Below are 17,051 nucleotides of genomic sequence, written 5' to 3' on the forward strand. Positions count from 1 at the left end.
AATCCCTCAGAATAGTTATTTCTTTGTAAAGGAAATAGCTTATTCGTAAGATTAAAATAACTTAGGGACATGTATTCAATCTTAACTTTCATAGATTTTTAAAGACTTTTATGAACTTTAAAAGTTTGGAGGTGTTCACTTCAAACTTTTAGGGAGTTTTAAAAGTAATCATGAGGTATTCAATCAAGATTTGTAAATGGTCTTTAAAATTAAAGTCGGGTGGTTAAGAGTTTTTTAAAGTCATGAACTTTTATAGACTTTTTAATTTTAGGACTTTTGTAGACTTTTCGTTTTCAAATATAAATAGTTGAAATCCAACCATCAATGTCAAGATTTCAAAATTTTCTTTCTATCTAACTCTGAATGTTTTTTTTATTCTCTCTATTTAAACTCTATTTTTTTTTTTTGAAGGGAACTCTATTTTTTCTTCCTATTTAAACTTTATAAACCTTACTAGTTTTTTACGCGCATTGCGCGATTGGGATAATGCCCAATGTTTTTTTTAATAAGTACTTTAAAGTATATCATTGCAAGATTTTATTGGAATTGTCCATGCATAGATAATTGAATGTTAAATTTGCGTATTTAAATAGACAAATCTAAGTTTACAAATGCAAGATAATATAGTCAAGATTGATTATAATTGTCAATAAAATAATTGTATAGGTATGGTTGAAACCAAATACAGGATATAAGAGAGAGCAAACAAAAATTAGGTTATAAAATATTAAATATATACTATTATTGAAGAGCTAATTGCTGATTGCCAAACAAGGACATTGCGAGATAGTGTCCCATTTCAACTTATTGTGTGATTTGAATACTCTTTTTTGTCAATAAATTCCCCAAGTAGTTAATATGATTGGCTTAATTATTTTTTATTATTTTTTTATTTTTTTAAAACAATTATATATATATATATATATATATATATATATATATATATATATATATATATATATATATATATATATATATATATATATATATATATATATATATATATATATATATATATATATATATACCCTTAGGTCATTTTACATGTTAATCTAAACAGTTAATTTTTTTAAATATCTTTTTACCAACCGTTGATATAATTCACTAGTCAAATTCGCTAATATAATCGACTAACGCTAACCGCTAACTGCTGATTGTCAAATAAGGACATTGCGAGATAGTTCTCACTTCAATCTGTTGTGTGATTTGAATACTCTCTTTGTCAACATATCTCTCTAGTAGTTAATATGATTGATTTTATTAATTATATTTTTTAATTTTTTCATGGTATTAATAAAATACTTGGTAAATAAATATATAGCATTATTTTGTATTATAACTTTGATATTTAATTAAAAAATAGTTCACAAAAAAAAAATAATAGACAATGTAGTGAATATAATCAATTGATGAATTGAATTTAAATGTAAAGAATTTTTACATTGGAGAAATATAAAGACAATGTAACTAATAAAATTATTTCTCTTAATTAATTTATTGATAATGAATAATTTTTTTTTAATAAAGACATTGTAGGGAAAATGTAGCGAATATAATGATGAATTTGAATGTAATGAATTTTTTTAATAAAGACATTGTAGACACATAATTCTAAATTAAAGAAATGCATATGTATTATTTTTTGTTGTAGCTACTAAATTATTATTATTTTTATTTTTAATTTAATAAGAGTGAAATAGAGTACTAATTATGCCAACTTTGATTGGGATGTGGTTCGAACCTAAGATCTTTCTTATTGAAATCAATGAGTAAGTTAACGGTGAACTAACAGAAATTAACGGAAAAGACAATATTTAACGGAAAAGTTAACAGATAATCATATTCATTAAGGATAAATTAGGAAATCATAAGGACAAATTAACATATTCATTAAGGATAAATTAGGAAATCATAAGGACAAATTAAAATATGATCAATCTGAGCAATTCATTTGATTAAAAAATTTGACCGCCATTTTTTCTACCCATTATAGGCCTAACTCTCTTGGGTTCTTATTAGTATAGTAGATAGATAGTAGATATATAAATTCAATAAATTATTTTTCTTCATTATCCCATAGTTTCTTCATATATATCATACTCTACCAATTTTTTCTCTCTCCTAAACTTTACAATCTTCCTCAAAAAATTATAAGTAATATTATTTTTATATATTATTAATATTATATTTTTAATTTTTTTTATATATTTTATGCGACTAGTAATTATATTTTAAAATATTTTATTTGAACAATTATGTTACTATAAATTTTAGTATTCGATGTTGTTATGAATTTATTATAGTAGTTTTTTTATGCTTATTGATATAAATAATTAGCATATAACTATTATCATACTATGAATAAAAATAAGAATGTTGATGTGGATGAAGAACTATGTAATAAGAAAATTTTATGATTTATTATAACATGTTTTGTAAGAAAATTATAAATGATAAGAATAAAAATCATTGAGAGTTTGTAAAGATGTATTCAATTTAGAATTTCAATGAACTTTGTAAACTTTTTAAAATAAAAAAGTTAATAAAAGTTTATAAATATTTTTTATATAGACTTTTATAGAATCTTACAAAATTTTAAAAAGTTTTGAACGACTCTATGAAAGTTAATAAAAATTTATTAAAATCTATCATTTTAAAAGTCTTTAAAAGTATACAAAAGTCGTGATTATTGAATACACCCACCCTCCTTTAGGCCATGTTTGGTAACATAGTTAGCTTATCCGTCAATTTTAACTTATTTGACCACTATAAGTTGTTTGACTTGGTTAAACAATCAATATGCTTTTCAATAATGAAAACGTTCATAAAAATTTCAAAGTCGACTGGATCAGGAGATACTGTAACAAAATCCACAGGGCTCTTAAACGGAACTTGATTACCGGCTGCCATCCAGGAGAGCAAAGGAGGACTCTATGAGCGTGGGACAAACCTGAGGAGGAATGGATTGTGATCAACATCGACGGGAGTAGCAGAACCTCTAGTCACACTACTGGCTGTGGCGGCATCTTGAGAGACCACCTTGGCCACTGGTTAGTTAGCTTCCAAACCAACCTTGGTGCGTGCTCGGCGGATGTTGCTGAAGCTTGGGTTGTCCTGTTTGGGCTCAAAGTTGCTTGGCAAGAGGCTTTCACTAAAGTTATTATTCAATGCGACTTAGCGAATGTGGTCAAGATGATCAATGGCCCCCTTTTTGAAGCTACAGTTGGAAAAATAACATAAAAATGACATTTTAAGTAGTTATTTTGTGGTACAAATATTAATGGGGTCTACTTCTGATTTGAGTCGGGTCAAAGTAGATTCGGGTTTTTCGTAGTGAGACGAAGAGATTGATATACTGTACGCTCAAAACGGATAATGAGTGAATGAGAAATTGATTCTCAAAGTAGATCCATTTGAGTTGGAAAATGAAGGGAAAAGCTTGAAAGTTGCTTTTGTCCCACATTGGTTTGGGAAGTAGGTTTGCACCACTATTTATACAAGAGCCTTTCTAAGATTTATTGAATTGTATAGCATTGGTTTGAGACTATTATTTTTTGGACACTTTTAGTCCTTCTCATGACTTTCTCTATTTTTAGTAAGGGAATTTTTGTCTCTTCATATTTTTCTTTTGTTATTTTTCCGGTTTCAACAATTTTAATTGGTTTAGAACTTTAGGTAACTTCTGATTTTTAGTAACCATATTTTTCAACCAATTTTTAGTAAAGTCCTAAACCAATTAAACCGCTTGCAACTGGAAAAATAACAAAAGAAAAATATGAATAGACAAAAATGCCCTTACTAAAAATAGAAAAAGTCATAAGAATGACTAAAAGTGTCCAAAAAACGATAGTCTGGGACTAAATTTGGAATTGCCATCAAAGGCAAGGGACCTCTGGTGGAATTAACCCGATTATACAACAACGAAAATCATATTTTTCAGCTCTCAAAATTCTGCTTCTACTCCTTTCTAGCCAATTGTGTTGTAAGCTATGCTCTAGTTTGCCGGGCTCTCTATTTGGGTGCTCAAACAATTGAACCGTAGTACGTTTTATCTTGGTAAACCTAAGCTACAACGTTCCTAGCACTTGTGAGAGGTAGCAAATAAGGTTTTAAGGAAAGAGTGTTTCGCTCGACTCGTGCTAACCACCAACCCGAACCTATACTGTATTTGTTCGTCCTTTCCTTCCCAAATATTTCCCTAAAATAATAATATTTTCGTAGGATTATTATTGGGTTTCACTGCTGGAAATCATCGTATTTCCGACCACTTTCCGACCACCGCAAAAAGTGGTCGGAAAAAATCATTTTTTTGCAATTTTCCGGCGAATGGGTAAGGGGTCGGAACGGGGTCGGAATTTCCGACCATTATTAGTAGGTGGTCGGAACTTCCGACCACATGCTAACAGTGGTCGGAAACTGTCGGCGGTTTGAATTTTAAATATATTTTTTCCGACGACAATTAATGGTGGTCGGAAATACCTTTATATATAAATGCTTCCACTGCGTATTTCCAGACCTATTTTCTCTGTTTTTTACCCCTTTCTACTGCTTTTTTTCTTCTTTGCAGGTTTTCTTTCAATAATTCATGCATAATAGTGCTAAAAGCAAGTTGTACTACATCATATCAAGTTAAGGTATGTGTTTACATTCTTAAATCTACTATTTATTAAGACTTTTTTTAGATCTAGTTAGATTTTTTTAATATATTTTTGTGAATACTTATTTAGATTATTTATTTTAATATGATTGAAGAATGTATATGTGTGTATGTGAATATGTTTATAATTATTTGTGTATTTTTACTTTTTAAAAATTACATTTTATATGTGTGTGTCTATTTACTAGTATGAATTTTTTTAGATCTAGTTTAATTTTTTAAATATATTTTTGTGGATACTTATTTAGATTATTTATTTTAATATGATTGAAGAATGTATAGTGTGCATATATGTATATGTGTATTTATGTGAATATGTTTATAATTATTTGTATATTTGTACATTTTTAAAATTACATTTTATATGTGTGTCTATTAACTAGTATGATTTTTTTTTCCTTAGATCTAGTTTGATTTTTTAAATATATTTTTGTGAATACTTATTTAGATTATTTATTTTAATATGATTGAAGAATGTATAGTGTGCATATATGTATATGTGAGTATGTTTATAATTATTTATATATTTGTACTTTTTACAAATGACATTTTATATGTGTCTAATTATTAGTATGAGTGTATATGATTATTTAAAATATTAGTATTATTTTTAATACATTTATATATGTGTTTGCACTGTATATATGTTTTTACAGTTGTTTTACATGGCTAATATACCTGAACATCGGAAATGGATGTATAATCGATTGTTACCCGGAAAAAGGGGGTACACAGATGAGTTCTTATTGGGTGTTGAGGAATTTGTAAATTATGCAAGCACACTTCCTGTATACAAGGCTTCAATGAAGATTAGGTGTCCATGTAGTAAGTGTAAGAATAGAGTACACTTGTCTGCAGATGATGTTCGTGTTCATTTATATAGGAAGGGTTTTGAACCAAGTTATTGGATTTGGACATGTCACGGTGAGCTTCCACCTTCAATACAACCCCACATGAATGAGGGCCCTAGTGAAAATAACCAATATGAACAAATGGTTTTTGATGCATCTGGTCCATCATTTTTTCCATTAAATGTCGAAAATGACCAAGATGAAGAACCACATAGTAGTGCAAAAAACTTCTATGAATTGTTAGATGCTGCGAGACAACCTTTATCAATGAATGTTAATGAAGAAACAGAGATGGCATATACATTGAGGATGATGAATATCAAGTCAACTTTTAATATACCACAGCTAGCAATGGATCAGATATTTCAGTATATTAACCATTTGATGGGTCCCGATAATCGAGTACCTACCAGGTATTATGATGCAAAAAAGTTACTTACAAAGCTTGGTCTTGGACATGAGAAGATTGATTGTTGTGTAAACAATTGTATGTTGTACTCTAAGTCTGAAATAAATGACAAGCACTGTAAGTTTTGTGGTGAGACAAGATTTAAACCTTGCCCATCTGGATCTACTCGTGCAAAAGAGGTGCCTCGTAAAAGAATGCATTACCTTCCTCTCATTCCTCGATTGCAACGTTTGTATGCATCACATAGCTCTGCTTCACACATGCGATGGCATTATGAAAATCGTCGCGAACCTGGTATTATGTGTCATCCCTCTGATGGTGAAGCATGGAAGCACTTTGATAGAAGGTTCCCTGATTTCTCAGTAGATCCCCGAAATGTAAGACTGGGCTTATGTTCTGATGGATTTTCTCCTTTTGGTTTCAATGCAAAGCCGTACTCTTGTTGGCCTGTTATGGTTGTTCCGTATAATCTCCCACCTTCAATGTGTATGACTACACCATACACATTCTTAACCTGTATTATTCCTGGACCGAAGAATCCAAAGGCCAATATTGATGTCTATCTTCAGCCTTTAATTGATGAACTTCAATTGTTATGGGAAACAGGTGTCTTAACTTATGATGCATCACTTAAACAAAATTTTATGATGCGCGCTGCGTTAATGTGGACCATCAATGACTTTCCTGCATACGGTATGTTATCTGGATGGCAGACAGCCGGGAAACTAGCATGTCCTTATTGTCTTCATTATTCTAAATCATTTTATCTGAAGAATGGTCATAAAACATGTTGGTTTGATTGTCATCGTCAATTCCTTCCAATGAATCACTCATGGAGGAAGAATCGAGATACCTTCGTCAAACAACGAGCTGAGAAATCAAGACCTCAACCAATTTGGACAGGAGATGAGTTGTTTCATAGTTTGGAAAATATCCCAAGGATTATTGATGGTCCAATTGGTCGCATTGAGGCGTTTGGACAAGCACACAACTGGAAAAAAAAAAGCATATTTTGGGATTTGCCTTATTGGAAGGATAATTTGTTACGTCACAATCTTGATGTGATGCATATAGAGAAAAATGTGTTTGATAACATTTTCCACACAGTTATGGATGTCAAAGGCACAGCTAAAAATAAAGACACGCCTAATGCACGTCTCGATATGAAGGACGTGTGTAATAGGCCCGAACTTGAGTTGGTGGAAAAGAATGGACGTTATCTTATGCCCAAGGCAAGCTACAGTTTGAATCGTACTAATCAATTAGCTGTCTATGAGTGGTTACGAACTTTGAAGTTACCTGATGGGTTTTCTTCTAATTTGGCTACATGTGTTGATTCCACATATTCTAAATTAATAGGGATGAAAAGTCATGATTGTCATATTTTTATGCAGTTTCTTATGCCTGTAGCCTTCATGTTTTTACCAAGCTGTCACTGGAAGCCTTTGACTGAGTTAAGTGCGTTTTTTAGAAATCTTTGCTCTACATCCCTACGTGTAGACAAAATACAGGAAATGGAAAACTCAATTGTTTTAACATTGTGTAAGTTAGAACGATTTTTCCCTCCAGCACTGTTTGATTGCATGGAACACTTGCCTGTCCATCTTCCCTATGAAGCACGTTTAGGTGGCCCAGTACAATATCGTTGGATGTATCCATTTGAACGCTTCCTCAATCACTTGAAGTCCAAAATGAAAAATAAGAGATATGTTAAAGGTTCAATTGCTGATGCATATATGCTTGAAGAGGCAACACACTTTGCATCATTTTATTTTGAAGATGATGTGCAGAGTAGAAGAACAAGGATAGGTCGGAACCTAAATGATGACGACATTGATCAGAACTTACCAGTTACTTTGTCAATATTCAATCGACCTGGTCGGTCGATGGGCAGGAGAAAGACAAGATATTTGAGTGTAGAAGAACGTTTCACCGCTCATCAATATGTGTTACTGAATTGTGAGGAGGTTCAACCGATTTTAAGGTATGTGTACTCCACTTTTTCTCATTTTGATTTCAAATGTGTGTGTGTATATATATATATATATATATATATATATATATATATATATATATATATCAGTATTGTAGAATGTATGAAAATGGTTTACGACGTTACAAAAGGATCATTTTGAGTTCTGGTTTCACAAATCAGAACTCAAAAGATCATTTTGAGTTCTGGTTTGTGAAACCAGAACTCAAAAAATTATTTTGAGTTCTGGTTTGTGAAACCAGAACTCAAGATCATTTTGAGTTCTGGTTTCGCATACCAGAACTCAAAACATCATTTCGAGTTCTGGTTTGTGAAACCAGAATTCAAATAATTTTTTGAGTTCTAGTTTCACAAACCAGAACTCAAAAGATCATTTTGAGTTTTGGTTTGTGAAACCAGAACTCAAAAGATCATTTTGAGTTTTGGTTTCACAAAGCAGAACTCAAAATGATCATTTACAAACACAAAATTTAGAAATGACATTTTACACTACTAACTTTCTTTGAATTTTAAGCAGAAAATGTCTCAATGTGCAAGGCAAAATAGTACAACGTTGATGTCCCAACCACCAATATCTAACTCTGAAAGTCCACCATCAAATACTCTCCCACAGTCCAGCCGAAATAGTGATTCGGAGCGAACTATATCAGCCTTACCAAATGATGTTCCATCACCTCCAACTTCACCAAGCAACAGGCCCATAGTAAGCCCCATTGGGAACAATTTGTAAGTCTTATATTGATAACTATAATAATTATAATGTGTTTAACATTTATCTCTAACATTTATAATTTGTTACAGGTTTGAGCCATGACGTGCGAATAAAGTTATCGATTATGTAACTAAAATATTTCCAGATGCTATAAAATCATACAATGATGCTCCTACACATATGAAGGACGTATGGTTTAATGAATTCAGGGTAACTTATTTTATAACTGCTATTAGTAAATTACTTTATAACTACCATAGGGAACTACTAATATATACATTTAATAATTTATACATTTACTAATTACTTTATACCTACTTTATGCTCCAGATGCTATAACTATTACTTTATACATTTACTAATTACAATTTGATTTTTTTTAATCTTATCAAAGAAAAAGTATAAGTGGAATCTAGAAGATGAGGCAGTAATTCAGAGTATATTTCACAAAAAGGCTGCTAGAAGATTATGTGACACGTTGGGGCAGGTTCGCATCAATTTGGCAAGAGGCCATGCACCACCAAATTGGATGAATGATCAGGTTTTGGCCCAATACCGCAGCATTTGGAATACGGAGGAGTTTAAGAAGACTGCTGCGAAGAACAAAAGAAATAGAAATTCAGATTGCGGGGGATTGGGACCATCACTGCACACTGTAGGTTCAATCTCCATTTCTGAGCATAGGAGAAGATTAATAAGTCATTTACTACTATTTAAATACAATTCATAGTTAAACAACAACATTAATATTTGGTTTATTGTCTTGGATAGAAAGAAAAGTCTGGAGAAGAGCCCTCCCATGCAGTGTTGTTCCAAGCAACTCACAAACGCAAAAAGACAAATGAGTTTGTTTGCAAAAAGGCTGATCATGTAAATGTAAGATACTAAAACTTTTCCTAGAATTAAAAGTGTAGGCCTAGTAAAGCAGTTTTACTTGTTTTAAAAAGTATATTCCATAATATACTTGTGCCAACATCCAAATATAGTAGTAAGAATACCCCATATCTTGATATTTAGAATGCAGATTATATTAGAGCAGAAACTATACGGACTTGAGAACTAATTAAAAATATGCTTAGTTTAGACATGTTAGGGGATGGAACATGCAGATTATATTAGAGCAGAAACATCATTTTGAGTTCTGGTTTGTGAAACCAAAACTCAAAAAATTATTTTGAGTTCTGGTTTCACATACCAGAACTCAAAACATCATTTTGAGTTCTGGTTTGTGAAACCAGAACTCAAAAAATTATTTTGAGTTCTGGTTTCACAAACCAGAACTCAAAATATCATTTTCATTGTGCAAACCTTTACTGTATTGAATCTTTTTATTTATAATGAAGAGAAGATAGAGTTACTGCCTTCTACTACTTCAAGAGTCTTACTACTATGAAGTCTTACTACCTTGAGAGTCTTATTGAGTTTTGCTACACTTTGTTGGTAATTGTTTGAGGAATTTCTAGGAAAATGATTGTCATAACATTTATTAGATTTTGAGATGATAAAATGATTGTGTTTGGTAAAAATTGTTAAATATAGGAGGCTGCAATTCAAAAACAACAAACTCAACCTGAGCTTGGAGAGTCAAATGCATGGTTCTTGGCAGCCGGTGGCCTCAAGAAAAGAGGATCTGTTTATGGATTTGGATCAGATACACCGCGCTACTTCCCTGAGGCTGTGACGCAAAAGAATTCAAAATCCGGACAATCATTGGCACATGCAGTTTATGAGGATCAAATTAAGGAACTAAAAGAAGAGAACAAGCAAATGAAGGAAAAAATGGCATGGTTAGAAGCGGAATTTGTTGCAATTCGTGGTGCAAATCAACCTTCTTTTCAGTCTACTAATCCCGCCGTTAGCCATGAAAGTAGTGGTGTTGGATTAGATGATCTTGAGCAATAGATCCAACATTCTAACGTTTTTTTTTTTGGTGATGGGTTAGATGATCTTGAGCAATAGATCCAAGATTCTAACTTTTTTTTTGTGATGGGTTAGATGATCTTCAGCAATAGATCCAAGCTTCTAACTTTTTTGTGATTTAGGAAATATTTTGATTGTATTAGCACATTTTGAATGATGGTGGATATTAGAATTGCAACATTATGTATAATTAAATTTGATATTGAAATGTATAATATTTGTGTTATGAAATTACTAGTTTTAAAATTGGTAAAGCAGTGTATAATTTGTAGAAAAAGTAGCAATAGAAATTGTAAATTACAAAAGAAAAAAAAATATATATATATATATATATTTATTTATTTATTAGTTTTCCGACCACTATGGGTCGGAAATCTGGAATGAACGAATTCTTGGTTCCAAATTTCCGACCGCCCGATCGTGGAATTTCCGACCACATGGTGGTCGGAAATATGGATCTGTCCAAGTATCAAACCCGTCGTTTGTTTCCGACGATTATAAAAATGTGCTCGTTGTTTCCGACCACTCTCTATGGTGGTCGGAATTAGCGACGGGCCTTTTTCCGGATCCCCATTTTGATCAGAAAAGTGGTCGGAAACACGGTTTCTGACCCAATTTAGGCTGTTTCCGACCACTTTTGGGTGGTCAGAAATCTGATGATTTCCAGCAGTGTTTTTACTAACATATATCCAACAGCTACGTGCGGCGGAACCCTGAATAACATCATTTTAGAGTGCAAAAGTTTGATCAAAAGAAGATGGAGTGTCATTTGCCATCACGTGCTGCGGGAACAGAACCAAGTGACGGATTGTCTTGCTAAAAATCATAGTTCTGAACCTAATTTGGTTTTGTTTTACTTTTGTCCCAATGCCGACCTAGCGGCACGGGTTCATTGTGATAGTATCGGGGTTCCTTACACCCGTGGTGACTGTCTTTGTTGTTTTGTTTCTCACGGGGCTCCACCCCTTCCTTTTCATTAAAAAAAAAAACTATCAATATGAGTGTTTGATTAATTAGTTTTTTTTTTTTTTTTTTTTTTTTTTGTAACAGCTTATTGCACCAAAATACTAAAATTTAAAAAACTGCTCAAAGTAGCTTTTTCGATCAACTTTTTTAGATGATCATTTTGCATGTAATCAACTATCAGCTAACAACTAATTTACTAAACACTTTTGAAAAAATAATATAACTTGAACCAAATATGGGAATGTGACATTTCAAAACTCACATCCCCTAGATTATGTTATATAACTTGAATCAAACACTCCCTAAAAGTTTAAATCGAATACCACCGAATTTTAAAGTTTTGAAAAGGTTATAGAAATTATGATTTAATACACTCGCTTTAGATTATCATTGGCGTACCCAAGTCTCAAAGCAAACGGCCAAGAAGCCACGTGTAATAAACTATTATCAGCTCACTCAAAAAAAAAAAAAAAAAAAAAAACTATTATCAATGCTAAATCGAAAATACTCTTTTCATTCTTATTGCTTTAACTAATCTTTTCTATGCGGGATGTGCAAAAATATATGTCTAATATTTATATTTTTTAAAAATAATTAACAAATTCTTACTAATTAAAATCTATATAAAATCAAATTTATTTATTATAATAATCCAATATATAATGTCTACAAATATTATTCTCATTAAAGAATATAAGAAATATATGGTGGATGCATGTGTATGGTAACAATAATGGAAAAGATAACGGAAGTTATAACGGTAGGGATATTTTTGTCCAAAAAATTATATAGTACAACTCTAAAAGCATAATATACAAAATGATTAGCATTCAAAATATAGACATAAATGAGGGATATAACTTTGATTGAGGCTTATTATGTTTTTAGATTTATTTATTATCATATGCTTATTAAATTTATTGTAAATAGAATTAGTCTAGCACTTTTTGTTTAGATAGATATATAGCATTCTTATGTGGTAACTTGTAAATAAATCATATAATATAGATAAATTGTCATATTAGAAAAGTTTATGCAACCAGCTCCACTAATAAAGTGTTGATGACAAGAATTAAGGGTCTATATGAAAATTTGGAAGTTATTTTTCAGATTTTCACGTGTTTTAGTATTCAAAAAAAATAAAGTCAAAGTAAAATATTCATTATGGTCAACATAAAAAATGACCAATTTGATAGAAAATGTCATCCTAGTTTCTTTGGTGGAAGACATTTTACAATTTCTTTATTTTTTCATCTCTCTTCACTCTCTTCTTTTTTCAAGTTAATTTCTGAATTATTATTATCACAACCACAATCACAACCACGAGCGCACCACCACCACGACCATGAGCACACCACCACCATCACCACAAACATCACCACCACCACTACATAATAATAATAATATTATTATTATTATTATTATAAACAAATAATTGTTCATTTTTATGGAAGTAAATCAAATAAAAAATAAAATTTCTTAACTTTTAACCAAAAAAAGAAGAAAATTTTCTTACTTTCAACCAAACACTAAAAAATTATAATATTTTTTTAAAAAGGAGTCATTTTCTGAAGCCTTGGTATATAAAAAAAAAATTATGTTATTTATTGGGTGACAATTTTTGGGGAGAAGTCTAACACTATTTGAGTAGGTGATAAGTGATAAGCAGGATTGCAGGAATGAGCGAGTTGCACCAACCAAATGGTAAAATGACGAGACAGTCCCTCTCAACCACCACTGCATTTGGCAGCTTGGGCCCCACCCTATTTCCTCTGCTCTTCCTTCCTTCATTCATCAACCTCCCCACAACTACCAAACTCACTACCCAAATGCTCTTATAAACTCCTCTCCCTCCCCATTCTTCAAGCGCCACCGCCCGCATTCGCATTTTCTCAACACAACACGCTAAAAAGCTTCTCACAGGCATATCGTCGAACACCTTGGATAACTCTCTAACAATGGCTCTTGCATCCGGCAGTGCCACCTCTCTTCTCCCCAACAAAACCCTTGCTCCCCCTACCCACCAACAACCCGTTTCACCTTTCTACAAGCATGGGGTTTCCCTCAAACCCCCAGCCAGATCCGTCCGCCCCATCTCCGCCGTCCATTCTGCCGACCCTTCCAAGTCGTCTTCCAAGCAAACCCCGCCTGCCTCCACTTCTGCCTCCGCGGCGGCGGCTCCGACTGTGTCGAAGTCGGGAGGTGGTGAGGGTAAGTGGGCCGTGGAAAGCTGGAAATCCAAGAAGGCGCTTCAGCTCCCCGAGTACCCTGATCAGGCTGAGCTTGAATCGGTGCTCAAGACTATTGAGTCTTTCCCGCCGATCGTGTTTGCTGGAGAGGCACGCAGCTTGGAGGAGAAGCTCGGAGAGGCCGCAATGGGTAGGGCGTTCTTGCTCCAAGGTGGAGATTGTGCCGAGAGTTTCAAGGAGTTCAATGCTAACAACATAAGGGACACTTTCAGAATCCTCCTTCAGATGGGAGCTGTTCTCATGTTCGGTGGTCAAATGCCCGTTATCAAGGTTAAACCATTTTTATCCTCATTTTCATCAAGTTTCTTGCTTTAAAAAAAAAAAAAAAATCTCTCAGAGAATTAAAATTTCCAATTTTTGTAAAATCTCACATTTCGGGCTAATGTTAATTTCCTACGTATCTTGTTATTCAGCTTATTGTTTGATTAATATTGAGAATCAATCTCGTTTGGATTCTGGTTATTGTTTACATACTAAAACTTATGTTGTAATGATAATAAATTGAATTCGATACCTAGTATTTTGATTATTTTTTTTGGTGAGGACCTAGTATTTTGATTCTAACATGTATTATATACCTAATATCTTTATAAATAGGTAGGAAGAATGGCTGGGCAATTCGCTAAGCCAAGATCAGAGTCCTTTGAGGAAAAGGATGGTGTAAAGTTGCCAAGTTACAGGGGAGACAACGTGAATGGAGATGCATTTGATGAGAAGTCGAGGATTCCTGACCCCCAGAGGTTGATCAGGGCCTATTGCCAATCTGCAGCTACATTGAATCTCTTGAGGGCTTTTGCTACTGGAGGTTATGCCTCTATGCAGAGGGTAACTCAATGGAACTTGGATTTCACCGAGCATAGTGAGCAGGGGGATAGGTATTTTCTCCCATACTGTATCTATGTGCAATATGTGTTTTGTGATGTTCAGGTTCTGCATACTTTGTTTGGTTTCAGAGTATTACTTCTATTCCAAAAGTCCAAAAAAATGAATTTATAGAACACGTTTAAACTCAAAAACTAGAAACTAGCTTGGTTGGTGTGGGTGACCGTGCACTCTTGTCTCTTAAGAGAGGTTGGAAGTTCGAACCTCCTCTCGTATGCCAAAACCAATCTGGCCAGCACTTTGCCCCTTAATTGGGGCGGGCCGGTGCAAATGGGGATTAATCTGAGTATGGTACGGGCTTAAAGGTGCTTCCTACAGTTAGGGCCTGTTCAGGACACCTGGTGGTCTGATAACAAAAAAAAAAACTCAAAAACTAGAAGCTAAATTTAGATGATGAAGTAGTTTTTTTTTTTTTTTTTTTTTTTTTTTCAACTAGCTCATAGAATATATTGTGATTTCTTCTTTTGGCTTGATCAGGTATCGTGAACTAGCTCATAGAGTTGATGAGGCCCTTGGTTTCATGAATGCTGCTGGTCTTACAATGGATCATCCTATCATGAAAACCACTGATTTTTGGACATCCCATGAGTGCTTGCACTTGCCATATGAGCAGTCACTCACCAGGCTGGATTCAACGTCTGGCCTGTACTATGACTGCTCTGCTCATTTTCTTTGGGCTGGAGAGCGAACCCGGCAATTGGATGGCGCTCATGTCGAGTTCTTGAGAGGAGTTGCTAACCCTCTGGGAATTAAGGTGAATATTCTTCCGTGTTGTTAGACTACAGTTGCTTGTATTCGTTTCGATAACATGGCTCTGTTTGTTTGCTGATTATATGAAACCCATGATAGAAATCTGTAACTAACAGAGTGTTGCTCTGCAGGTGAGTGACAAGATGAATCCAGGCGATTTAGTCAAGCTCATTGAAATTTTGAATCCCCAGAACAAGCCAGGGCGGATCACAATAATTACAAGGATGGGAGCGGAGAACATGAGGGTCAAGCTTCCTCATTTGATTAGGGCAATCCGAAGGGCAGGGCAAATCGTTACTTGGGTATCAGATCCCATGCATGGAAATACTATTAAGGCTCCTTGCGGTCTAAAAACTCGACCTTTTGATTCAATCCGGGTAAATACTTCCATTTCGATTTTAAGTTCCTTCATGTTTCATATGGATATCCTTAATTTAGCATGCCTTCTACTAGCCATAATTGTGTGGTTCGTACTTTGTTAACTAATATCATGGATGATATCTTTCCCTACAAATAGAACTGTCTGAGGAAACATTTATGCTGCGGTATCCCACTCAATAATTCATCAGAAGGGCCAATAATTGAATATTTCATGAATAATCATGGCAGCAGATTCTAGCTTTTATCGGGATTTGCCCATAGGGCCGCTCTCTACAATTGTTTGACAAGTTGAACAGATGACCCTACTAAATCAACATTAAATAATGAGGGAAAAAACTAGTTACGTTTAGACAAAAAATTTAATGATATTCAATTAACAAAGACTATGACTAAGAATCTCAAATAGATTGTTTAGCTGTGGAAAATGCATTTTGGGTGTTAAGTAGTCAAAGGTAATATTTTGTTTTTGAGTTTTTAAACTATGGATTCAATCATACAAAGAATATCACTGTGATACTATATGTAGTTAGGTTTGCGTCTCTATCTGTGATGGACCCACTAGTTTTGGTGTGGCTTTCTTTTCATCTTCTTCTCAAGTGGCAATCTTTTTAGAAAACTTATATCTAATAATGATTTCTTGTTGAAGATGTTGTTAATGATATAGTTTCAATGTTCAAGAATGCACATTAAATGCTAGAATGTATATCTCAAAGTGTCATTTTCTGCAATCAGGCCGAAGTGAGAGCTTTCTTTGATGTGCACGAGCAAGAGGGGAGCCACCCTGGAGGTGTGCACTTAGAAATGACGGGCCAAAACGTGACAGAGTGCATTGGTGGATCTCGAACTGTGACTTTCGATGATCTGAGCTCACGTTACCACACCCACTGTGATCCTAGATTGAACGCCTCCCAATCCCTCGAGCTTGCATTCATTATCGCGGAACGCTTGAGAAAGAGGAGAATCGGATCTCAAGCCACACTACCGCTGTGAGAGCAGTTTGAGGAATGGATTCTGACTTCCCCCCTCATCGATCTCTTGGTGTTTGCCTTTGTCGATCCGTTTTGTTTTCAACTATTTTTTATCCTGTTTAGAACTATGTTATGTCCAGTGTCCTGCAATGCATACACTGGAAGAACATGATGGTATGATGTATGAGAGTTTGGTGGCGATGAATAAAGTAGAAAATTAGTTGTGCAAATCTCTTAACTGTTGTAAGAAGAGTTTGGAATAGGTGATGTAGATCCTATTGCCCATTTGTTAATACAGAAAGTTTCAAGTGAA

General features: G+C 33.6%; 2 protein-coding genes across 2 annotated transcripts; both read left to right on the forward strand.

The window, feature by feature from the left end:
• Positions 1 to 5,322: 5,322 nt before the first annotated feature.
• LOC109184736 lies at positions 5,323 to 8,717 on the forward strand. Its single transcript, XM_019334775.1, has 4 exons — positions 5,323 to 7,901; positions 8,153 to 8,216; positions 8,428 to 8,613; positions 8,712 to 8,717. Exons 1-4 carry the CDS (start codon positions 5,323 to 5,325, stop codon positions 8,715 to 8,717), a joined length of 2,835 nt encoding a protein of 944 aa, XP_019190320.1.
• Positions 8,718 to 13,374: 4,657 nt separating this feature from the next.
• LOC109184823 (phospho-2-dehydro-3-deoxyheptonate aldolase 1, chloroplastic-like) lies at positions 13,375 to 17,051 on the forward strand. The gene is made up of 5 exons (XM_019334870.1): positions 13,375 to 14,027; positions 14,355 to 14,632; positions 15,117 to 15,393; positions 15,521 to 15,766; positions 16,503 to 17,051. Exons 1-5 carry the CDS (start codon positions 13,467 to 13,469, stop codon positions 16,758 to 16,760), a joined length of 1,620 nt encoding a protein of 539 aa, XP_019190415.1. The 5' UTR covers positions 13,375 to 13,466; the 3' UTR covers positions 16,761 to 17,051.

Source organism: Ipomoea nil, unplaced genomic scaffold (assembly GCF_001879475.1).
Source record: "Ipomoea nil cultivar Tokyo-kokei standard unplaced genomic scaffold, Asagao_1.1 scaffold1286, whole genome shotgun sequence".
Classification (NCBI taxonomy): domain Eukaryota; kingdom Viridiplantae; phylum Streptophyta; class Magnoliopsida; order Solanales; family Convolvulaceae; genus Ipomoea; species Ipomoea nil.

What these genes read in the sequence shown, in the direction of transcription:
- LOC109184736 (XM_019334775.1), top strand. Translation starts at nt 5,323, where the DNA reads ATGGCTAATATACCTGAACATCGGAAATGGATGTATAATCGATTGTTA. An exon ending in GAGGTTCAACCGATTTTAAG is followed by an intron (nt 7,902 to 8,152) that starts GTATGTGTACTC and finishes TTGTGAAACCAG; the next exon opens with AACTCAAGATCATTTTGAGT. An exon ending in AAACATCATTTCGAGTTCTG is followed by an intron (nt 8,217 to 8,427) that starts GTTTGTGAAACC and finishes AATTTTAAGCAG; the next exon opens with AAAATGTCTCAATGTGCAAG.
- LOC109184823 (XM_019334870.1), top strand. Translation starts at nt 13,467, where the DNA reads ATGGCTCTTGCATCCGGCAGTGCCACCTCTCTTCTCCCCAACAAAACC. An exon ending in GTCAAATGCCCGTTATCAAG is followed by an intron (nt 14,028 to 14,354) that starts GTTAAACCATTT and finishes CTTTATAAATAG; the next exon opens with GTAGGAAGAATGGCTGGGCA. An exon ending in CTAACCCTCTGGGAATTAAG is followed by an intron (nt 15,394 to 15,520) that starts GTGAATATTCTT and finishes GTTGCTCTGCAG; the next exon opens with GTGAGTGACAAGATGAATCC.